Source organism: Vanellus vanellus (assembly GCF_965231255.1).
Source record: "Vanellus vanellus genome assembly, chromosome: 2".
NCBI lineage: Eukaryota > Metazoa > Chordata > Aves > Charadriiformes > Charadriidae > Vanellus > Vanellus vanellus.
The window spans coordinates 116,803,486-116,829,367 of NC_138906.1; the positions used below are offsets into that span (position 1 = coordinate 116,803,486).

The 25,882-nt window shown below is 40.9% G+C and overlaps 1 protein-coding gene across 1 annotated transcript in view; it reads right to left on the bottom strand.

Annotated features, from left to right (window-relative positions):
• Positions 1–25,882, bottom strand: part of SMCHD1 (structural maintenance of chromosomes flexible hinge domain containing 1) — a 93,693-nt gene that overhangs the window by 62,406 nt on the left and 5,405 nt on the right. Inside the window, exons 2-8 of the mRNA XM_082479587.1 lie at positions 17,072–17,147; positions 16,443–16,604; positions 5,475–5,557; positions 5,231–5,361; positions 3,249–3,363; positions 2,969–3,088; positions 702–868 (exon numbers count right to left, since the gene is read on the bottom strand). Of these exons, the coding sequence (XP_082335713.1) occupies positions 702–868; positions 2,969–3,088; positions 3,249–3,363; positions 5,231–5,361; positions 5,475–5,557; positions 16,443–16,604; positions 17,072–17,147 (854 nt within the window). The remainder of the gene's footprint in view (positions 1–701; positions 869–2,968; positions 3,089–3,248; positions 3,364–5,230; positions 5,362–5,474; positions 5,558–16,442; positions 16,605–17,071; positions 17,148–25,882) is intronic.

Consider the following 25,882-nt stretch of genomic DNA (forward strand, 5'->3'; position numbering starts at 1 on the left):
ACAGGTAACACAAAAATAAAATTTTAGTTTGAAAATCAAGTTCTATGGTTTGCCAGATTTCAAAATTGGGCTATGACTTCATAATTCAGTTTACATTCTCAAATAGAGCCATCATCTTAACAGATAAGCCCACACAATTCACAGGTATCAAAGACTTCCATAACTCCAGGCTCTGCAAGCTCACTGACGACACTACTATAGTACTGAGTTGTCAGTTCTATCTCTTAAAATGGCATGAAGCAGCAGATTTTTTTGTTGTTGTTTAAAAACCCCAAACACATACTTCCCCCAAACAAAAGCAAAAAACCCAAACTGTAAAAACAAAGCTAGATATCAAGGTCAGGAGCACAGCTGTGAGAAAAGGAACTTATCAAGTTAATAATTATCTAATTAATACATTAATCACATAACTTTTAAATGGAACAGGTTAATAATAATTGGGTAATTAAGTATCAATTATCAAGTCACATTGAAACTGATGTTTGTAAACGTCTTTCTTTGGATGGGGTGCCCCGTTCAGTTGTGCTAGTTTCTGTAAAATCAATTAGTTAGGAAGGCTAATTGTGGCATCAACAAAATACTTATCAACAGCCTTAACAGGAATAAAGCCAATAACTAAGTACAAAAAGGAAGTAATTCATAATTGTCTGACTTTGTTAGTAGTCCACTTTTAAATCAAACCTTTTAAATTGTCAACTTACGCCAGCTGCCTTGTCCACAGATGAAAGTAGTTTTTCAAGTACTGCATATGATCTGGTTGTACACCTGTAATGATAACTGCTGTGAAACTGTCTTTATTCCTTTCTTCTAATATTAGATTATGAAGAAATCTTTCATCATCACTAGTGATGTGAGTAGAGTCAGATGGCTACAAAAAGAGTAAAATAATAAGAACAGGAATGTAAACTGAATTTCTGAACTCCCATCAGCTTTCAAAAGGATTAAAAAACAGAAAGGAAAATAATACAGAACACACGATGCTAAGTATCACAAAGGATTAATGCGTAAAATAAAGGCTTCCAAATTAAGGTCAATAAACTGAGAATCTGACATCCCTGATCCAGCTCATTTTCAACTCACTTTCATCACAGCATTTGAAGTGTTCAGTCTAGAAATGCATTTAATCATGCTCGCTGTGGCACTGTATGATATCCATATTCTCATCCATCAAATGGAACTATTATGTGTCTAAGACATAAGAAAAGCAAGCCAGAAAAAGAAATATTTGCTTTTAAATGGATAGGCTGCTTTCTATAACAGCAATTGAAGTGGAAGAAACTTGCTGTCAAAGAGAACCGGTGAATCCTCAGTCAGTAGTCTCACAGAAACAGAAATTCCTGATTCCAGAAATTACCGACTGTCTTTTCCTGGATGAATGCTCTTTACTATTATGGTAGGAGGTTTCTGAGCTGCACAAAAACACAATGGTTGATGTCATGCTTCATGCTGGACCAGCGGATAATCCTTTACGTTTGGTGCATCCAGAAAAGAAGCTATTTTTAATACAAAGATTGAGATCTTTGTAACAATTGCAAACAATTGGTACAACTGAGAAGATACGCTTTTCCATGCGGTAGTAAATGAAGCTTCATGCCTTGTTTTGCAGGAAAACAGGCAAAAAGGACACATGTCACTGAATCAGTGAAAGGACGCATCTCCTAGCTAATTGTAGATGGTGCACTGGAGACCATTTTTCAAGACATTGAAAAGAAAAATTCACACATTTTATTTCACATCAATGATGAACTGGCCTGGCTATTTCAATGATTTGTAAAAATTTCTTAGACCTGAGTTGTCTATCCTTTATCTCCACACTTGAGTGCTTTACATCATCCCTCCCCTCTTGGATATTTACAAATTATTTTTCACCTCTAATAGAACTTTACTTGCAAAGCTTCTTTTAACTCTGTCAGCTTAACTTTCTTTTTATATTATCACCACAACTTTTCAAACAGTTGATTGTAACACCCTCTTGAATTCTTCAGTAATATCTATGCATCTCATTCTGCTTGTTTGCTCCAACTAATGCCTATTAGCTTATTTTCTGCTTTTCTATACTCCGCTCTCCCTTTTTAACATCAAATGTTTCTGCTCTCTACTAAAGACAGATTTTGTCTGCTTTTATGTTCAGTTTCTATTTCTGTGATTCTACCTTCTCATCTCTATTGCATACTGATTAAAAATAAAACTTGTACATTTCTGATTATTTCTTCTTTGTCACAAGTCACTGACACAAGGCTGGCATGATAAAAACTTTATTCATCTTCTGTTCCTTTCAAACTGATAAGAAAGGCCAAAAATTCTGATCTACCCACAAGACGTGGCCTATAATCAAGGTCTGCTTACCTCATCATACACAGCACCCACTTATGCTCCCATCAGCACCCTTAGCTATATCTTTGTCTTTACCTCCTTGCACAAAAATGTCCAAAGAACAGTTCTTTTCGGTCTTCCTCCTTATCTTACAGATTTTTGCTTAAGCTTTACTTCTTCATGAAAAACATCAGGACTTTTCGTTTTAGTTTCAACTAAACAGTTAATTTCTTTTACAAAATTAGTGGAGATTTGTGAAACCACTGGGTTTTGCTGATCTGGCTGGACTTTTCTCCCATATGCAGGTTAGCTCTTCTACATACTTATACATAAGCACAGTTTGTTTCCCTAATTTATTCCTTAGTACCCCAGAAAATGGACATTTTTCTTTATGTTTCATACATCATAAACCAATTGTTGTTCTATATGGCGTTTCTGTCCTTTTAGCTAAATTGAAAAAAGAATCACATACGAATAAAGACTTATGATATACTGTCTTCAAGTTTCCCATTACTTCCTTTTCTGCTATAGAGTGCAAATGATTCACAAGATAAAGATATCACCAGATAAGTATTACAAGAATATTACACAGTGAAATCATGTTAACCTGGGAAAGGGTTTCGATGAAAAAAAAGAATGTATTTAGGCTATTTACCTTTCTGTTTCGAATGTATCCACTATATATTGCTTCTTTGTTTTTCTCCTTCTTTTCAAAATCCTCTTTAGAAAGGACAAGTTCATGAACATCCCGAGAATCTGCCGGTTTGCTTATCATCTGTTTTTATTAAAGAAACAGTATTTAAAAAAAAAAATCAAACTAAGATTCAAAATTAACATAATAAAATAATTTAATGCTATGACTAAAAGCTAAGATAATACCAATCCGATTATGTAAAAATGTTTTAAAATGAAGGTAAAGATTGACATTTACTTACTCGGGCAGACTGTCCAACGAAGAACACTGCTTGTTTGCCTCCAACTCCAAAATATGAGATATCACTGTTTAAACTACGAGGCACTGGCAAAGGGCGTACATATCCTGAATGATCACTAAGAGTAAAAGTGGCTTTAATAAATTTTCTCAAGACAAATAATTAAAAAAAAAAAAAACACAAAACTTCTGATCTAAACAGCTTGTATTAAATTCTTCCTGCAGTCACTTTAAGAATCCTTTACTTTAGACCTACTATAATTGCAACATTAAAATGTATGTGCCTGAAATTCTTGACATATTCTTTTTAAAAGACTGATGACAGAGTTAACTCTTTTTCTGTCCCTTCTAGCAAACCAAATATTACTAGGACATACAAGTTCAACTTGTTCATCTGAATAACTCCATTTTTACTATCTATGTACAATCTTTTTATGCTGAAGTTCAGATGAAAGAGAGGACACTATTTGGCAGGGAGAATCTGATAGAAAAATAAATTATTACCCTGAAAACTCTTCTCTATTTGTTAACTCTGCAACAGGGACATGGTCAATAAGTCTGTGTGATAGGTACTGTGGTAACAGCATTTATACACAGTTTTAATGGTAGAAGGTAAAAGGCAAATCTCTCAATGTTCTCCTTTTGACCATGGCAAGATATTAACTGTGAAGTTGCTGCAAATGAAGATGGATTACAAAGCAAGCCTGATTTTTCTGGCATCATCCTTTCATAGAAATACTTTTCCGTCAAAATGGGTAATAATGCCAACCAACTATTAAACGCAGTCTTGTAGAGACTACATACACCACCAGTAATTAAATTCTTTCAAGTCAGCTTTGATGGATGAAGAGTCTTACCTAGTTTAAGCAAATAGTAGGACAAACATCTGTTTTTAAATCATAGTTGTCCCAAATGAAAACAAGGTGTAGATAGGTATCCTGGTATCATTTACAGCTATCCTCCTATTGAATGGTATCAACTCAAGTTTAAACCTGCAGCTTAAAAAAACTATACATTTCTGTTACTAAATTCACCTACAGCAATTTAAAAGAAAGCAGTAAATTCTTTACAAATTACTAGATGGCACAGAATCACTTTTTATGCACTTATCTCCACTTGTTTGATAGATATTAGTCATTCTATTTGAGGTGCTTCCAATGCAAGAAAACCCCTCCTCAGGTCTATTATCACTTTTCCACTGCCCCATTACATTTTATACTAGTTTCTCACAGAACAAACTAGTTAGGATTGAGGCTGCGATCCTCTCTTCACATTTTCTGTCCTAGTCTTAAGGTATTTAAAAAGTGACTAAAGCTCATGAACTTACATAACTGCCTCTCTGGAATTTTCTACACTAGGGTTAAGTCTGGCTGTGCAGATGGAAGATCGCTTGAGGAAAAAAAATGAATTCATTTAAGTAGCAAAACCCACCATAAACCTCCACTTCTTTCTTTAAATGCAAAACGTTTATTTTGCCTAGCCTCCTTCAAAAAAAATACAGACATCTTCAGGTATAATTTTGCACTACATTGTACACTATTTAGCTACAAATTAAAAAAAAAAAAAAAAAAAAGAAAAAAAAAAGAAAACCTAAACCAAAACCCCGCATCCATTATTCCACTAGAATAACAGACAATGAATGCATCGCTTAATGCATTACTGAAAGGCTTTCAGGTTGAATGGACTATAAAAAAACCTCTGCAGAACACAGAATGCCCCTAACTATAGGGAAGCAAGTCAAAGACACCTTAGAAAAGGCCACGAGAATAAAAAAGTGTTATCACAGTATCCTATTATTAAAAGACCAGTTTTGTGTTACGAAGCTTCTCTGTTAACTACCTACAAAAGATATGTGTCTATTTATATGTATAATAATAGAATGACAGGCTTTAGCTAAGTGTTGGTATAGGGGTATGTCTTAAATGATATTCTGTGAACCTTCACAGAGTTTGCTAATTGTTATATAAATGATTAAAACTTTCTAACCTCTCAAAGTCACCTTGTCTTGTAAACTTTGACAATCTATATACAGCCCAGTTGTTAAGCTGTTTAGAAGTCATTCCTCTTCCATTATCGATCACAGCAACAGCTGGTTTTCCTTGGGAGTCATCAAATAACTGTTTGGGGGGGAAAAAAAAAAAACACAACAAAAAACAAGGAGCACCAGGAAAAAAAAAAAAAAGGATAATGCAAACTACACCTGAAAAAAGGCAGAATATTTTTATCTTACCAATTTTATCTGTATGCTTCGAATACCAGTATTTCGGGATGTAGCTGACAGAGAATTGTCAATCAACTCAGCAAGGGCAAATGCTAAGGAAATTGAAGAAAAATAACCCTATTAAAATCTTGTTTTCAAAAAACAGCACTCAGAAAACAGACACACACTCACAGTGTGAGTGTGAGTTCTTCTGAGCAATTAGGATAACATATTCCCTAAACACAGAAAAGAGCTAGGCACTGTCAGAACCATCAAAATTATGTAACATCTTGATAAAAAAAAAAAAGAAAAAAGAAAAAAGAAGCTTTTGTACATATACTTTATGATTTGTTTCATCACCAAATTTCTCATATCACTGTTGATGGTAAGAACACAATTATTGGAAATACCTGGGAACCATGATGAACTAACAGGCTCCTTACCACAAGACAAACTTTTCTATGATTAGGAATGAATTTGTATGATTCACATGAATGTCCAAAGTATGTAGAAAACTGACTTCGACTTGTTAAAATATTGAGGAAAGAATGAACTAATTGAAAAAAAAAACCTGAATGGAAATACTGCACAACTTCCAAAATAGAAAGTTATTTGTTTACCAGAAGAACACAAAGAAAATTGTAAAAACGGTTGAAGAATTTAGTGAATAGTAAATCCAACCAAAGTTCTGTCAGATATGTGGCAATCAATACACAGCAGAAATAGTAGCCAAACTACTTGCACAAGTTTGTTGTTTCTAAACATTAACACTTGGAGTCCTTACCTAAAGTTAGGACTACATAACTTTAGAGAAAAATTGTAATTAATTTAGGACAACAGCATTAATCTGAAAAAACTATATCAAGTTCCAATTAACTCACTCTGATCAACCCCAGTGAATGGACATTTTCCATCCTATTTCATTATTGCTAACAGGAGATGAGCATCAGTTACGTGATCCATACTTACTATTACACATCAAAGAACAATGGGCCTTCATCAACACATGAAACTGGTCAGGCATGCCCTTAGAGATGATGTAAATACGGAGCATCAGCTGCAGTACACTTACACATGCTCAAAACTGCTATTTGCTTTAACAGTCAATTCTAGTACGTAATAAACAGATGTAGACAGATAGCTTAGTATAGCTATTTTACAAATATTAATTACTGCCGTGTTGCAGAATTTCACAAATGACTTCACTAGGGTCTCAAATAGTGAGAATTAGTAACACAGAAAAAAAATATACCAGTAATGTCATTACAGAAGTGGATCTAAAAGTTATTCTGTTATTAGTCTTGATAACTGTAGTCTCTTTAGGATTGAAGATTTATGACCACAGGTAGTACCAGAAATTTTGGACCATTTTAAAGGCTTTTGTGGTAGCAATATGAACACCTGCAGTACATTCAGAGCAGGAATCCTCCTTTTCCCTGTGTCACCTGTTGCAGAGCACAGACAACATCAAGAACTGACTTAAATGCATATGAAAAGTTTCTCACAAATGCCTGAAGCTCTTTTAGAGAGAATAATGATTTGAAGCACCCTAGCAAGCTGCTTTGGCAATAACATGACAGAGGAAAATGTAGGAAAAAAGTTTACTTTTCCCTTAGGAGTAGTGAAGTTTGCTTTATTACCAAAATAAAATCAATGGACTTCACAAAGACAACCATAAGATCCCATATTCAAATCACTTCTTCAGCTCATGAATAAATTCACTTCAGGCTTTTAGGCAACAGTACACAGGGAGAGAAAATGGCAAACGTAGGTTGACGATACTGCCAGACAGACCCAAACAAAAGTTCAAAATGGTTTTAAACCACAGCAACTTGTCAAGAAACTTTGCTATCTAGGCCCACAGACGTTGACAGCATGATCAAAGTCTTTTGCTCTCTTGTGGATATACTTTCTTCCTGTTTCCACACTTCTGGAACAAAAATAAATCTGTAAAAGATTCTGCTAAATTTTACATTCAAACCACGTTGTTAAATGCACTATTTTTACATGTGGATGGCAGATTTGACCTTGATACAAAATCTCTGGATAACACAAGAGGTTATCATTGGAGTTATGTAGAGGGAAATGATTAAAATAAGAGGGAACAGAAGTGGAAAACATCTTTTACAAAGAAAAGGAGGGAAAAGGAAACAAAATCATGTGTGTGAGGAACAAAAGGAAAACTGAACATATGCATGCATTATCCTTTTTCATCTCATATTAATATTGTGAAGTCTGTTGAGAGAAGGAAAAAGAGGTTTTCCTACCAAGGGAATGCTCAGCGTTTCGTGGGAGATGAGTGGTAGCTACAAATTACATGAACGCTTATAGGAAGTGTAGTATTGAATGACTTCATAAAGATCTTATGAGATGTAACAGTTCCTTCTGACAAACCAACTCTTTGATTGCAGTGCTGTTTATTACAATGAAAACAGAGTGAGAGTTGGATTGTTGTGCACCTACTGGGGAATTTCTCCAACCCAGAAGAGTTACAGTCCTCAGTATATATTAATTTTATTTCTTGATTTAATAATTTAAATTTTGTTTTAAAAAAATAAACACCAAACCAGCAACACTGAAACCACAAATCTTTAAAAGTGTAACATATTTCTAAACTGGAAACTTGTTTAAACATTTGTTTTCTTGACATAAATCACCATAAAAAGAGAAGAAGGAAATTCTTCAAGTTCCACTGTAGAACTGGATGACCATGCATTATCTTGCATTTAATGCACAAACCTGTCTGTTTAAATGCAATCATAAGTAAAGCTAAATGGATGATACTTGACTCTGACTATAAAATCATCTTTTTCTTCTAAGATAAGACTTTTTTATTTTTTAAATTGAAGAATAGGGATTGGGAGTTTTGATAAACAGTTACAGAAAAATTAATACAAGAAACCACAGACTACATACACCTCTTCAAAGCTTAACAGTTCTAATACAAGGTAGTTATAGTAACGATAACTATATGACAGAGGACTAGATTTCTCCATTTTTATACCCTTCATCTCTCCATTCTTGCAGGATAGGCCCTTGCTCCAAATTTCCAGCTCTCATCATCTTCTTGTCTGACAAGGTTTGTTGTGCTAGTATTAGCACAACAATATTAACTCCTCATCTAGCAATGTTATATATATTTAAAAGGGAAACATAAACGGACTCTTTTCAGAGGTATACAGTGATAGAAGAGGAAGCAATCAACAAAAGTTGAAACATGGAAAATTCATTAGATAAAGATGTATTTATTTTATAATCCAGGTTCTGGAATTTCTACTCTTTGGACATATTCAAAACTCAACTGGACTTTGCTTTGTGCAGGGATTTAGATGACACTATCTCCAGAGATCCCTTCTGACCTAAATTATTCTAGGATGCCATACAATAGTTCCACATGTCCAAGACCTCCCAATCTTTCTGTGAGTTCTTGGATGTCTACTGCAGGTAATGATTACTATGCAAAGGCCTTCATTTTCAACAATGTCAGGTGCAACCATCAATTCAGTGTCACAAGGAAATTAAGTAGTAATTAGCCTTTCTTTCCAAAAGCCTTGAGCTGAGCTAGAGAGGCAGAAGCATCAAGTTCGATTTAAGAAGCTATGCACAGACAAGGAATGGTCAGGCTAGTTTACACTGCTATACCTCAGCTTTCTTAGTTTTGTTCAAAAAGTAAAAAAGCCTTAATTAAGCAGAACAGAATGTATGTGCCTGGAAAAATGAACTCCTGAGAGTCCATATAAAGTGTGAACAAGAGATGATGGAATCCTAGAATGGTTTAGGTCAGAAGGGACCTTTAGATATCATCTATTTCCAATGCTGGATGTCCACTGCTGCCATGGGCAGGGACATCTTCCACTAGACCAGGTTGCTCAAAGCCTCATCCAACCTGGCCTTGAAGACTTCCAGGGATGAAGCATCCACAACTTCTCTGGGTTACCTGTTCCAGTGTCTCACCAACCTCATAGCAAAGAATTTCTTCCTTATGTCCAATCTAAATTTACCCTCTTTCAATTTAAAACCATTACCTCATATCCTGTTACTACAAGCCCTAGTGAAAAGTCTCTCCATCTTTCTTATAAACCCCTTTAAGTACTGAAAGGCTGCAACAAGGACTCCCCAGAGCCTAGCTTTCTCCAGGCTGAACAACCCCAGCTCTCTCAGCCCTTCTTCATATGACAGGTGTTTCAGCCCTCCAATGATTTTCATTGCCCTCCTCTGGACTTGCTCTAACAGTCCATCCCTGTCTTGTGCTGAGGGCCCCAGAGCTGGATGCAGTACCCCAGGTTGGGTCTCATGAGAGAAGAGTAGATGGGGACAATCACCTCCCTTGTCCTGCTGGCCACGCTTCTTTTGATGCAGCCCAGCATACAATTAGCTTTCTGGGCTGCAAGCATATATTGCTGGATTATGCCCAATATTTCATTCACCAATATCCCCAAATCCTTCTCTGCAGGGATGTTCTCAATCGACTCACCCCTCAGTCTGTATTGATACTGGAGATTGCCCTGACCAGGTGCAGGACCTTGCACTTGGCTTTGTTGAACTTCCTGAGGTTCACACTGGCCCACTTCTCAAGCCTGTGAAGGTCCCTCTGGATGGTATCCCTTCCCTCAAGTGTATAACAACTGCACCACTCAGCTTTGTGTCATCTGCAAACTTGCTGAGTGTGCACTCAATCCCACTATGTATTAATAAAGGTACTGGTCCCAGTACAGATCCCTGAAGGATATCACTTATTACTGATCTCCATTTGGACGCTGAGCCCGCTGACTGCAAGTCTTTGAATGCAGCCATCCAGGCAATTCCTTACCCATCAAACACTTCATCCATCAAACCCACATCTCTCCAATTCAGCTAGAAGGATGTTGTGTAGGACCATATCAAAGGCCTTACAGCAGTCAAGGTAGATAACATCAGTTCATAGAATCATAGAATGGTTTAGATTGGAAAGGACCTTGAAGATCATCGAGTTCCAACCCCCATGCCTAGACCAGGTTGCCCAAGGCCATGTCCAGCCAGGCCTTGAACACCTTCAGGGATGGGGCCTCAACAACCTCTCTGGGCAACCTGTGCCAGTGCCTTACCACCCACAAAGTGGAAAACTTCTTCCTAATGTTTAATCTGAACCTGCCCTCTTCCAGTTTAAAGCCATTCCCCCTCTTCCTATCACTACATGCCCTAGTAAAAAGTCCTTCCCCAGCTCTCCTGTAGGCCCCCTTTAGGTACTGGAAGGCTGCAATAAGATCTCCCCGGAGCCTTCTCTTCTCCACGCTGAAGAGCCTCAACTCTCTCAGTCTCTCCTCATAGGAGAGGTGCTCCAGTCCTTGGATCATCCTCATGGCTCTCCTCTGGACACATTCCAGCAGGTCCATGTCCTTCTTATGTTGGGGACTCCAGAGCTGGATGCAACACTCCAGGTGGGGTCTCACAAGAGTGGAGTAGAGGGGCAGAACCACCTCCCACAACCTGCTGGCCACACTTGATGCAGCCCAGGATACGGTTGGCCTTCTGGGCTGCGATCGCACACTGCTGGCTCATGTTGAGCTTCTCATCAATCAGCACACCCAGGTCCTTCTCCTCATGGCTGGTCTCCAGCCATTCCCCGCCAAGTCTGTATTTATTCTTGGGATTGCCCCAACCCAGATGTAAGACCTTGCACTTGGCCTTGTTAACTTCATGAGGTTGGCTTGGGCACACCTCTCAAGCCTGTCCAGGTCCCTCTGGATGGCATCCCTCCAGTGTGTCTACCCCGCCAATCAGCTTGGTATCATCGGCAAAATTGCTGAGGGTGCAGTCAACCTCACTGTCCACGTCGCCAACAAAGATGTTGAACAGTACAGGTCCCAGTACCGACCCCTGAGGAACGCCACTTGTCACTGCTCTCCACTTGGACATCGAGCCGTTGATAGCAACTCTTTGAGTGCGAACATCCAGACAGTTCTTTATCCACCGAGTGGTCCATTTGTCTTTTCAATTTAGAGACCAAGATATCGTGTGGGACAGTGTCAAACGCTTTGCACAAGACCAAGTAGATGACATCAGTTGGTCTTCCCTTGTCCACTGCCACTGTAACCCCTTCATAGAAGGCCACCAAATTTGTCAGGCATGACTTGCTCTTGATGAAGCCATGCTGGCTGTCACCAATCACCTCCTTGTTTTCTATGTGCCTCAGCAGAGTTTCCAGGAGGATCTGCTCCATGATCTTGCCAGGCACAGAGGTGAGACTGACTGGCCTGTAGTTCCCTGCGTCTTCCTTGTTTCCCTTTTTGAAAATAGGGGTTATGTTTCCCCTTTTCCAGTTGGCAGGAACCTCGCTAGACTGCCACGACTTCTCAAATATGATGGCTAGTGGCTTAGCGATCTCATCTGCTAGCTCCCTTAGGACCCGCAGATGTGTCTCATCAGGTCCCATGGACTTGTGCACCTTCAGGTTCCTCAGGTGGTCTCACACTTGATCTTCACCTACAGTGGGCGGTTCTCCATTTTCCCAGTCCTTGCCTTTGCATTCTGCGTCAAGGGCAGTGCGGCTGCAGTTCTTGCCAGTGAAGACTGAGGCAAAAAAGTCATTGACTACCTCAGCTCTGTCTCTGTCCCAGGTATCCAGTTCTTGCATATCCTTCCGGAGAGGGCCCAGTTTCTCTAGTCTTTCTTTTCTTGCTGACATACTTAAAGAAGAATTTTTTGTTTGTCTTAATGTCCCTGGCCAGATTTAGTTCTATCTGCACTTTAGCCTGTCTAACCTTATCCCTGGCTGCTCGAATGATTCCTCTGTATACCTCCCAGGCCACCCGTCCCTGTTTCCACTCCCTATAGGCCTCCTTTTCTCTTTTGGTCATGTCCAGGAGCTCCTTGTTCATCCATGCAGGCCTTCTGGCTTTTCTGCCTGCCTTTCTCTTTGTAGGGATGCATCACTTCTGAGCCTGAAGGAGGTGGTCCTTGAATATTAACCAACTTTCTTGCCCCCCCTCCCCCTCCCCCCACCGCTGCATCCCATGGCACCACACCAAGCAGATTCTTCAAGAGGCCAAAGTCAGCTCTCCCAAAGTCCAGGGTGGTCAGCCTGTTGCGCACCTTCCTCGCTGCCTCGAGGATCTCGAACTAGACCATTTCATGGTCACTGCAGCCCAGGCTACCCTTGAGTTTGACACTGTCTACAAGCCCCTCCTTGTTGGTAAGAACAAGGTCCAGCACAGCTCTTCTTCTCATTGGATCCTCAACCACTTGGAGAAGGAAGTCGTCCTCAATGCAATCCAAGAACCTCCTGGATTGCCTGTGCCTGGCTGTGTCACCCTTCCAACAGATGTTGGGGTGGTTGAAGTCACCCATGACAACCAGGGTCTGTGAGCGTGATGCTGCCCCTATCTGTCTATAGAGGGCTTCATCCACTTGGTCGTCTTGGTCGGGTGGCCTGACCCGCACTGTAATACCCCTGGTCCCAATTTCCCTTTAATCCTGACCCATAGGCTCTCAGTTGGCTCTTTATCCATCCCTAGGCTGAGCTCCATGCATTCCAGCTGCTCCTTCACATATAAGACAACACCGCCTCCTTGTTTCCCTTGCCTGTCTCTCCTGAAGAGCCTGTAGCCCTCCATGCCAACACTCCAGTCATAGGAGTCATCCCACCAAGTCTCTACGATGCCAACAAGATCGTAGCCTTGGAGGCACGCACTCATCTCTTGCTCCTTCTGTTTGTTCCCCATGCTCCGTGCATTTGCATAGAGGCACTTCAGCCGTGTCTTCATTGAGGCTGACTTGGCTGGAGCAGCTATAATTACTTTGCGCTGCTCTCCAGGCGCCATTCCTATGCCATGTATTAACAGAGCCTTCCCATTGGCTCCTGTTGGTCCAGGAGCTCCTGGCTTTTCTGTGTAAGTCTTTGAGCATTCTGCAGTGTAGCCAGCACATTTTGGAGCGAATCAGTTGCTCTTCTCTTATTCACCAATACAGTCACACCATCACAGAAGGCCATTGGATTAGTCAAGCATGATTTGCCTTTGGTGATGCCAAGCTGGCTGTCTCAAATAACCTCCCTGTCATCCATATGCTTCCAGGAGGACCTGTTGCATGATCTTACTGGGCACTGAGCTGAGGTTGAGCGGTCCATAGTTCCTGGAGTCCTCCTTTTTAAAAGTGGGTGTGATGTTTGCCTTTTTCCAGATACTGGGGACTTTGCCTGACTGCCATGACTTTTCAAATATGACAGCTTAGCCACTACATCTGCTGGTTCCCTCTACACTCCGGTAAGTATCTCATCAGGTCCCATGGACTTGTACATTCAGGTTTCTCAGATGGTCTTGAACCCAATATTCTCCTATGATGAGTGGGACTTCATTCCCCCAGTCTCTGCCTTGAGAAGAACAACTGCCAGTGAAAACTGAAGCAAAAAAAAATGTTTACTACTTCAGTCTTCTCCATGTCAGTTGTCACTAGATCCCCCTCCTTCATTTATTGCAAGGGTACAATTTCTTTTGTCTTCCTTATCTAATGTACCTGTAGAAGCCCTTATTATTATTCTTCACATTCCTTGCCAAATTTAGCTCCAGCTGTGCCCTAGTTTTCCCGATCCCATCCCTACACTCCTGGGCAATATCCCTATATTATTCCCAGGAGGCATGCCCCTGCTTCCACTACCTATGTATTTCTCTTGTGTTTCAGCTTGACCAGGAGGTCCTTACTCAGCCATGCTGACTTCCCTGCCTGATTTCTTACACATGGGAATCAATAGTTCTTGTGCTCTAAGAAAAAAAGTCTTTAAATAGCTGCCAGCTGTCTTCTGCTCCTTTATCCCTGAGGGCAGTTTCCCCAGGGTGTCCTATCCACCAGTCCCTTAAACAACTGAAAGTTTGCTTTCCTAAGGTTTAGAGCCTTGACTATACATTTTTCACCTAGCCTCTCTCCCTCGGGATCACAAATTCCACCAGGGCACAATCACTGCAGCCCAGGCTACCACCAATCTTGACCCTTCCAATATGTTCCTCTGCACTGGTGAGCAACAGGTCCACTAATGCATCTCCTCTGGTTAGGCTTTCTATCACCTAGATTAAGAAGTTATCCTCAATGCTCTCCAAGAGTCTTATGGACTGCTTGCAGGTTGCTGTGCTGCTTTTCCAGCGGACGTCAGGGTGATTGAAGTCCCCTAGCAAGATCAGGGCTTGCAAGTGTGATACTTCCTGTAGTTCATGTAAGAACACTTCATTGACATCCTCCCCTTGATCAGGCAGCCTGTACTAAACACGAACCATGAGGCTTCCTTTGTTGGCTTGGTCTCTAACTTTCACTGATAAGCTTTTGACCTGCACGCTGATGCTTTTCAATGACAGGTCTGGGCAGTCAACCCATTTTTTTTTTTAATATACAGGGCAACCTCTCTCCTTTCCTTCCTTGCCTGTCCCCCCTGAACAGTTTATAGCCATCGATTGCAGTCCTCTAATCATAGTCATCACACCAAGTTTCAGTGACAGTGATCAGATCATAGCTTTCCAGCTACACAGTGGCTTCCAGCTCCTCCTGTCTGTTATCCATGCTGCACGCATTGCTATAGAGACACTTCAGTTGGACTTCTGACTGTCTCACCTTTTTGGTGGAACCTCTGTGGAGGGTTTGTGGTCATTCCTCACTACTCCAGTAGGTCATCCACTCTGGTGCTCGTGAGTACACTAGTCTGTAGCGCTTACTAGTGTACTAATGTGGGATTTTCACCCCAACCCCCAAGTTTATTAGTTTAAAGTGTGATTCACTAAGTCAGCCGATCTGCCAGCAATGCTTTATGATCTCCCCCAGCATATAAAGTAGGCTCAACAGGTGAAAAAACTGTTAACTAGTTCAACATATACAAAAAGACATGACACTTCACATCACATGCAATTAAGCTGGGGGCTCAATATCACAAAATATTGTGAATACTAAAGATGCCCAGTTACTTTCTAAACTACATAACAAAAAAAGAGCACTCCATACACAGGAACTCAAAAGTCCCTGAATCACTTCTGTTGCATCTCTGCATGGCCTTTCTGTTACCTAATATTTCTCAGGTATCTGATACTGGCTGCTGGTAAGAACAAAATACAGATCTAGACAGACTGCTTCATGAGGTCTAATACAGCAATTCTGGTGCATGGATACACACATCATGGACCAAATTACCAGTGCACTTTGAGCACAGTGCCCCCAAACCTGAACCAAAAAAATTGTCTTGGGCGGGACAGGGAACAGATGAAGTGCAGAAAGGGTGAGGGGGCAAAAAGAGAACCATACTTCAAAAAACAGTTGGTATTTATAGACATTGTTGAGGTTTTTTTTAAACAGAAATTGTCATGCCTATGGTATAATGCTTGAGTCTTGACACTTACAGTTTTTTTCTGCACAATTTTGAGCTTGCTGTACCTAATATATACAATACTTTAAAAGTAATCATAGCCACAGACAGAATTTTCAAAGAAGCCATAAACAGAAATTAGTTTTTTCAATAAAACAACACAAAATGCTGGTTACATATTTAATATATCAGTTAGATAAAAACTAAAGGAGCACCTTTTAAAGGAATACTTGTTCGTGTTGGTAAGTTAGGCCTTGCAGAACCACAGATGGGACAGCAGACAAAATTCTCATTTATGAGAATTCTCATTTGTATGTAGCTCATACGAAAACTGGTCACCAAGTTCAAACAAAGTCCATACAGGAGACAAGAACCTGATAACACAAATGCTGATCTGTCTGGATGACACCTGCAAGATTATTATCAATACTATAGTCATTTTACTTCTAAAATATTCAAACTTCTTAGACAAGTACCTCAGTAGGTACCTCTGTAAATCTGGATTCTTACATGGCCATTTTGTGTCACTTTTAAAAGAAAAATTTGTATAAAGAACACAGTTAATTTTTCTTTTACAGTTAAGACTATTTTTTCACCAGCTATAACTAAAAGTTAAATTGCTCATAACCACATTATATTCATATAAACATAATTTACACAAGATTATTTTGACAAGTACTTACGCAAAGGATTTTGCCCTTCGCTGGCATAGTACTCATACATCCCACTTTTAACAAGTGTATCATAGTGGGGCAGGAAGTCAATTCGTTCCTTGGTTGCCAAAAGCAGCGTTTGATCAACTGACTGTAGCAGATACAAAGTGACTCCATCTTGAACAAGTTCGCCTGCAGTGAAGATGAAATATAAAGCATAGTGAAGAGCATTCACTGCACCAGTCAACTTCTGCTCTCAAAACCAGTACAGGTTTAGCCTCAGGTAATCTCTGTATTTTCTTAGGCTTCAACTACTCAGCCTCCTAGCAATGACATTTCATTTAAAATCTTTTCATGTTTCCAAGCTTAATAATGCAAGTTTCCTCAGGTGACAGATATTTACATGCCATTTTTTCCTATCATTTACAGCATTTGTCATGGAAGGTAAAAAATCACCTTGTGTAACTGTCATCATACTAAGGAGTAGTTGTTGAAAACTAGTTTGTGAAAGCCAATTTTGTAACTATTCTTCGCAAACTATTATAGGATTTGTACTTCCAGGTAATTATTGCATGTCAGAGAGTATAAACAATCATCATACAGTCTTTACAATCAATATAAGAAACAGCTGTATTTATTTTGCCATCTAAGATACTTACTGAAGCTGTCTTCTGTAATTTCCTTCCTGCTTGTTGTGGTGATAACAAAGTTTTCATCAGTAGCTATGCCAAATGCCTACAAAAATTGGAGGTTATTAGGTTATGATAACTAAGTACTCCATAAAGTATTCAGATAAATGAAAAAAAAAAAAAAAAAGCGGTCTTTCTATTCACTTTGCCACAAACTACTGAGAAGTGACCAAATATTTTTCCCTGTATTAACTCAGACCACAGTTTAATTCCAGAACTTAACTTAATTTGCTTTCTCAACTTAGCCAAACTGTCTATACTGGAGTAGTCTGGATTTTTACCTGCTTAAAATATGTTCTAGTGAGCAGCAGGAATTTTGAGGAGGAACTGTCTTACGGCTAATCACCTTGAGGGTGAGGAACAAGACTGAACAGCTCTACTTCAGACTGTGCAACTACAACAGCAGTAGTCATGATCTAGAGGGTGTCCCGTATTTAATTGCACTCTTTTGAGAAATTAAACCAACCAAATACTTCTTAATGTTGGATACACATTAAAGCTTTTCTGCTTCAATTATATCATACATTTAAAAAAAAAAATTACTCAAGATTTCTTTTAGAAAAATCTTTACCATTAAACCACTGAAGTATATTCTTCTGAGCCTAAACAATCTTTGCAACTTTGCTGCCTCCAACTTTTGAATATGTTTCTGTAGCTTTGGACTTTTTATCATGCTTTCTACATACATCTATATGCCTCTACATCTGCACTCATTTTTCTACCCTGAAGCCCAACACTAAACTCTTTCTCAAAATAATAAACTAAGTATCTGTATTTTCTCCTGCCTTTCCAGGTCTTTGACATTCAAGTAAAAGTCAAGTCTGGTATTGTTTAACTCCATCAACCCCTTCAGTCCAGCAGTCATGACTCTGACATGTCTTGAAAGTCATGACTTTCTGCACTTTTAGCCAGATTCTTCAATGAAGCTCTTGCACTCCTTGCAGCAGCTTGCCCATGTAATTTCCCATACCTCTTTCTTTCCATCCCTAGTAGTCAGACTCACAAAAATATTTTTAAAACACTGTTTAAGGTTTCATTAGAAGTCTGCTTTCCATCTTTCAGTTACCTTCTCCCTAGCTGCGACTGTGTTAAAGATACAATTAGCATCCATTAGCAAAATTGTCAAATTTCTCATAGCACTTAGTGCAAGTGAAACAAAGGGAGATGACATGAAGAGACTGATGTTCAGGCTTAAGAGTCTGGAGTAATTATTACTTTTTAACTCTTCTACGTTCAGATCACTTCAACTTAACCTCTCACATTACACAAATTTCCACATGGCAAACCTGTGCAAGAAAAAAAATATGGCTTAGAGCAAGAAATATAAGCAATAAAAAACATGAATACTATAAAACTAATATCCAACTGTGCCATTTGAGGTTAATGGTTAATATGGAATAACTGAACTGCAGAGGTTTAAATTTGAAAGCACAGATAATGATCTTTTCCCTCCAGGTACAATAATTACAGCTTCCCTCTTTTCTCTACTTCCCAAAAGCTTTTCTGCTCTCGAAACCTTATGAAGAGTGCAGTATTTACTTTAAGGCAGCAAGAAGTTAGGATGAGGTAGTGCATGCACAAGACAGCAGCCTGCTAACAGAACAGGGGCAGCCTCCTCCTCCTCCTCCTGGTCCTCTCCCCTGTTCCATGGGTGAGTCTCAACTTAGCCGACCACAACAGCCTTGCGGGCAGAGCTACACCTGTGTTTCCTGGGTGACCCAGCATTACTGTATCTACTGGCAGCACGTCCTTTCTGTTTCCCTCCAAATGGCTGTCGTTTTGAGATAAGCTACTAGGCAGGTTCATGGACCAAGTCTGGCAGTCCTAACTGCAAATACCTGGTTTTTCTTGTACATGCAGGCCGCATCCTTTGTAAACTTTAGCCAACTTAGAAATCTATTTCTGTTTGAAAGCTTCACTTGTATATAAAACCTACTTGTTTTACTTCCTCCTTCCCTCTGTCCTATATTAGTTATCCCAGCCCCTGTCTCTTCCCACCATGTCAAGTAGTGGTGAGGTGGGTGCACAGTTGTCCCACTCTGTGGATGTGGTCTCCAGGAAGACGAGCTGCTCATCCCTGAACAAAAACGGACCTACGGGGTAATTTACTTTAACAGTTGGTGATGTTTCATTTGATTCTGATAAACAATGTTCCAGCAACCTGGACATCCATAAATCAATGGGTCCAGATGGGATGCACCCGCGGGTGCTGAAGGAGCTGTCTGAAGTCATTGCTGGACCACTCTCCACCATCTTTACCAAGTCTTGGGAAACGGGCGAGGTGCCTGAGGACTGGAGGAAAGCAAATGTCACTCCAGTCTTCAAAAAGGGCAAGAAGGAGGACCCGAGTAACTATAGACCGGTCAGCCTCACCTCCATCCCTGGGAAACTGATGGAACAGCTTATCCTTGGTGCCCTCTCAAGGCATATCAAGGATAAGAGGGTTATTAGGGGCAGTCAGCATGGCTTTTCCAAGGGGAAGTCATGCTTGACCAACCTCATAGCCTTTTATGAGGAAATAACGAGGTGGATGGATGATGGCAGAGCGGTAGATGTGGTCTACCTTGACTTCAGTAAAGCATTTGACACGGTCTCCCACAGCATCCTCATGGCTAAACTGAGGAAGTGTGGACTGGATGACCGGATAATTAGGTGGACTGCGAACTGGCTGAAGGAGAGAAGCCAGAGAGTCGTAGTCAATGGGGCAGAGTCCAGTTGGAGGCCAGTAACCAGTGGAGTGCCTCAAGGGTCGGTACTGGGGCCCATATTATTCAATATATTCATCAATGATTTAGATGAGGGAATTGAGTGTACTATCAGCAAGTTTGCTGATGACACTAAGCTAGGAGGAGTGGCTGACACGCCAGAGGGCAGTGCTGCCATCCAGAGAGACTTGGACAGGCTGGAGATTTGGGCAGGGAATAACTTAATGAAATACAACAAGGGAAAGTGTAGGGTCCTACATCTGGGCAGAAACAACCCCAGGTTCCAGTATAGGATGGGGAGCTACCTGTTAGAGAGCAGTGTAGAGGAAAGGGACCTGGGGGTCCTGGTGGACAGCAGGATGACCATGAGCCAGCACTGTGCCCTTGTGGCCAAGAAGGCCAATGGCATCCTGGGCTGTATTAGAAGGGGGGTGGTTAGCAGATCGAGAGAGGTCCTCCTTCCCCTCTACTCTGCCCTGGTGAGACCGCATCTGGAATATTGTGTCCAGTTCTGGGCCCCTCAGTTCAAGAAGGACAGAGAGCTGCTGGAGAGAGTCCAGCGTAGGGCAACTAAGATGATTAAGGGAGTGGAGCATCTCCCTTATGAGGAAAGACTGAGGGAGCTGGGTCTCTTTAGTTTGGAGAAGAGGAGACTGAGGGGTGATCTTATTAGCGTTTATAAATATATAAAGGGGGAATGTCATGAGGATGGAGCCAGGCTCTTCTCAGTAGCAACCAATGATAGGACAAGGGGTAATGGATTCAAGCTGGAACACAAGAGGTTCCACTTAAATTTGAGAAGAAACTTCTTCTCAGTGAGGGTGACAGAGCACTGGAACAGGCTGCCCAGGGAGGTTGTGGAGTCTCCTTCTCTGGAGACATTCAAAACTCGCCTGGACGCCTTCCTGTGCAACCTCATCTAGGTGTTCCTGCTCCGACAGGGGGATTGGACTAGATGATCTTTTGAGGTCCCTTCCAATCCCTAGCATACTGTGATACTGTGATGTTTGGTCAAATGTTTCATTTCTCACTAGCCTGGAAGAGACATCATGGTGTAAATGGACAAATATAGGAATATCATGGCATCTTTTGTTGACTTTATATCAAGTGTGGGTTTCACTGCGGAGCCCCTTTCAGCCTAGCATTGTGCACTTTTTCAAATAAGCACTGAAGATGCACTCAGCTTTGGACTTCAGAAGATTCATGTGACACCCTAGCAGTACATTTAGATTATAAACCTGTTCATTATTTTTTTTGCAGATTGTCCAGATACACAATCATGACCCAGCTTTTGATGTCATCAAAATCTTGAAGAGTACAATAGAATCACTATACTCAGAAATGCCTCTGCATATTCACATTGAAAGTATGTTTGGAAGTTATGTGTTAAAACAGCTAAGCAGAAAGCTTTTATTTTTTGGATACAAAAGAAAAGACTTTTGGGAAAAAACAGAGACAAGCTCCAAATTAATCCATAATCTAGTAGAAAAAAACCCCAATTTTATGTTCTCTAAAAAGAGTGGTAGATATGTGAGAAGACAAGGGTTCCTAAACTATTGGTTAAATATGATCACTACATGGCAAAGGTCAAAACGTTACAAAGATGAAAAGCTATATCCATACGAAAGAGAAAAAAGCCACCTGAAAAGCACAGAAGATTATATCAATGAACCAAATTTTGAATAGTCTGGGAAAACAACCACAGCTGTTCACTAAGAGCCATTTAAATTGTTTGCTAAACCACACTTGGAGATGTACTGAGTGTAGACTGCAGGGTTTTGGTGCCGGAAGCCTGTAGGGATGACCAGTGCAGGAGGAGGCCGTGAATTGCCCTGAGCCAGTCATAGCCAGTGCCAGATGGCTATCAAACCGATGGAAGCAACCCACCACATGCCAAAATTTCAACCAGAAGGGCACGTGGTGCTTCTGCTCCATCATATTGGGGAAGAAACAGAGGAGAAGATGAGAAGCAACAGAGATGCATCAGAGGAGACACTGTTAGGGACAGCACCAAAGACACATTGAAAGGAGGTGTTCCATGTCAGAGCAGGGATGGTCCCAAAGGTGCTGGGGCCCATGGTGGATCCATGTCAGGGCAGGGAATTTTCCCTCTCTGTCCTACTCCCACAGGGCTGTTGCCTGTGGACAACCCACCAGAGCAGAAGAAAACCAGTAGAGAGAATAGAGGAGGAGTGGCAGCAAAGGGAAACCCTGCACATGGCCCTGACCTCTCATGCCACCTGTTGCCTTACCAAAGGAATTGGAACTGAATGCGTGTTGCTCATGAGGAGAACAAAGGAAGCTTAGAAGAAGTGCAGAAGTGTATGACAGAAGATGAACTTGGTGAAGGGGGAGGAAAGGCGTTTTCCTAAGCTTTTGTTTAATTGTCCCCTGAATCAATAATCAAGTTTGTGTTATTTTGCAATAAGTTAAATTAAGAAAAATTCTGAAGTGAGCCTGTTTTGTCCATAGCAGGGTGTCAGTCATTATACCTATGAAATGATACATAAGCCAAAAAGCTGTCTGTTCAAACAAAAGAAATGCATTCTTTATAAACAGGAGGCTCAGTCTGCAGCACTGCCTATGTTTCATGACAAATAAATAAAGCTAATAGCTCTCAATTTGTTGGTGGATGTTTATGACATGAGATTAATATAATGCTAAAAGGTAAGAGTTTGAAACAGTCAAATGAATGTTTTGAAACAGTTTGAAACAGCCAAATGAAGCCAGATGCCTAAGAAGCTTTCAGCACAGCAATTTACAGGTACGATATATGAAAGCATGAATGAATCGTAATCTCTCTAACCCTTAAATCTGAATCAAGCAGCAAGGTTCAAATTATATACTTGCTGCAGCCACAGGTTTTCTTTATAAATTAAAAAAAAAAAACCCAAACTCAAAACAGAACACAAGCCCACAAATCACAGACAATTCCTCAGCAGCTAAGACTCCTTGAAATAGGCCTTAGTTTTATTTCTATTTCACATATTAGCACATAAGCACCAAAGCAAATTTTGCTACTATTTTATCTGAACACACACTGTGAGCCTTACCAGCCTACCAAGCCAACTAGAACACTTAATATGAAGTCAACATAGATTTCACCTCTAGATTTATCATCTGCCTTGGAAAAGGTGTTCAACAACCAAATGTTCAACTTTGTGTGTATACCACCACAGCTTGCAATAACATGAATATGCTTGAAATGATACGTGAAGGAGAAATAATACACTGTCTGCTTCCGGTGGTCTTCCAGATTATTACCATAAAATAACTGCTGGTGCTGACTTTTCAAACTAAAGAAATGGAAGTCTCGCACATGACAGGTATAAAATGATGAAATCAAATCTACAATGTCTTTAGAGAAGACATTTAACCCCTTGCAGCCCAAAGTTCTCCAAACTTGTTTCCTACAATAAGCAACTTCCACACCTTTAAAAACACTAGCAGTGAACACCAGTGTTCTGAAACATTTTCCAACCATCCTTTATTGATAGTCATCTCCATCTAAAAAATGAGTTACTGACGACAACAGTTGCAGAACTTGAAGTGCCTTGTCCTCCCTGTCCTACTTAAAAGTTTCAGTACTTTCAGAAGTTCAATTGATACACTTCTAAATATTTACAAAAAGATATCAATGAAAGATGTTAAGAAGTGAACAGATGGTTCAACAGAAACACTAAGAACATCACTACCTATCACAAGATCCTGTAATAGAAGAAATTTCTATGTGGTACCTTAAAATAAAGCTTTATCATAATTTTGGTGGAAAAACAGAGAGAAAAAGAAGAGAGGGAAAACTGCATGACAGAAGCTCTCTACAGAAGCCACATACATACATCCATGAAATTTAGCCTAGAACAATGAGTTAACTCAGACAACTTTTCAAGATTTACAAGATTTAACAAGTGGAAAGAAGCTGGGGACCCTAGAATTTAAGCAAAGAGCATGCTGTCATTAGTAGACTTATTCAAAGTCTGGAAAAATACAGGAACTTTCACTAGACCTTCCCAAGCTATTGTGTCTAAAAGCACTATCACTAATATTAATGAGTGCAGCTATCAGCCAAAATTTTGACATCAACTCCATACAGTTCCACCATTAAAATACTTCATATGGAATCACTTCTTGGAGTAACAAGAATTCAGATACCGCTCTTCAAAAGCAAAAAATACTTAATCACATCCAAGAAGTTGCATCTGGATAATTAATGCTAAAAGAATGCAGATACTCTGCACCTGACCATATCAACAGCACTCAAATTCGATCAGGAACTTAAAAACCACCCAGCTTTCCAAACCAGTCAACACATAGTGAGGTGTTCACAAAGGTAGGCAAACTGCATCATTCTTCCGCTGAAACTCATGGAGGGAAGAGGGGCCCAAGAAAGCTGCCTAGTATTCAAGGATCACCTCCTCCCAGCTCAGGAGTGATGCATCCTGACAAAAATGAAGACAGGCAAAACCACCATGAGGACTGCATGCATGAACAAGAGTTCCTGGACAATCTCAACACAAAAAGGAAGCCTATAGAGGGTGGAAGCAAGAACAGGTAGCCTGGGAGGAATACAGAGAAATTGTCTGAGCAGTCAGGGATCAGGTTAGGAAAGCTAAAGCCCAGACTGAGTTAAATCTGGGCAGGGACATCAAGGGCAGCAAGAAAAGGAAGACTAAGGAAAATGTGAAACCACACAGGAAGGAAACAGGAGACCTGGTCACCCAGGACATAAGAGAACGATGAGGTACTCAACAACTTTTTTGACTTTGTCTTCACCGGTAAGGGCTCTAATCACACCACCCAAGTGGCAGAAGGCAAAGGCAGGGACTGGGAGAATGAGGAACTGCCCACAGTAGAAGACCAGGTTCAAGACCAGCTGAGGAACCTCAAGGTGCTCAAGTCCATGGGACCTGATAAGATTTATCCATGGGTCCTAAGGGAACTGGCAACTGGCAGATGAAGATGCGGAGCCACTATCCATCATATTTGAGAAGTTATGGCAGTCTGGTGAAGTTCTCGCTGCCTGAAAAAGGGGAAACATAACCCCCATTCTTAAAAAGGCAAAAAAGGAAGATCCAAGGAACTACAGGTCAGTCAGTATCACCTCTGTGCCTGGCAAGATCTTGGAGCAGATCCTCCTGGAAACTATGCTAAGACACAAGGAAAATACGGAGGCGATTGGTGACAGCCAACATGGCTTCACTAAGGGCAAATCACGTCTGACAAATTTGGTGGCCTTCTATGATGGGGTTATAGTGTTGGTGGATAAGGCAAGAGCAACAGGTGTCGCCTACCTGGACTTAGGCAAAGCATTTGATGCTGTCCCACAGGACATCCTTGTCTCTAAATTGGAGAGACATGGATTTGACCAATGGACCACCCAGTGGATAAGGAATTGGCTGGATGGCTGCACTCAAAGCGTTGCCGTCAATGGCTCGATGTCCAAGTGGCGACCAGTGACGAGTGGCGTTTCTCAGGGGTTGGTATTGGGACCAGTGCTGTTTAACATCTCTGTTGGTGACATGGATGTTGGGATTGAGTGCACCCTTAGCAAGTTTGCCAACACCACCAAGCTGTGTGAGGCAGTCAACATGCTGGAGGGAAGGGATGCCATCCAGAGGGACCTTGACAGGCTTGAGAAGCAGGCCTGTGCAAACCTCATGAAGTTCAACAAGGCCAAGTGCAAGGTCCTACACATGGGTCAGGGCAATCCCAAACAGGATGGGCGGAGAATGGATTGAGAGCAGCCCTGAGGAGAAGGACTTGGGGGTGTTGGTTGATGAGAAGATCAACATGAGCTGGCAATGTGTGTTCACAGGCCAGAAAGCCAACCACACCCTGGGCTGCATGAAAAGAAGCATGGCCAGGAGGTTGAGGGAGGTGATTCTGTCTCTCTGCTCTGGTGAGACCCCACCTGGAGTACGGTGTCCAGCTCTGGAGCCCCCAACATAAGACGGACATGGACCTGTTGGGAGTGGGTCCAGAGGAGGGCCACGAAGATGATCAGGGGCTGGAGCGCCTCTTCTGTGAGGACAGGCTGAGAGAGTTGGGATTGTTCAGCCTGGAGAAGAGAAGTCTC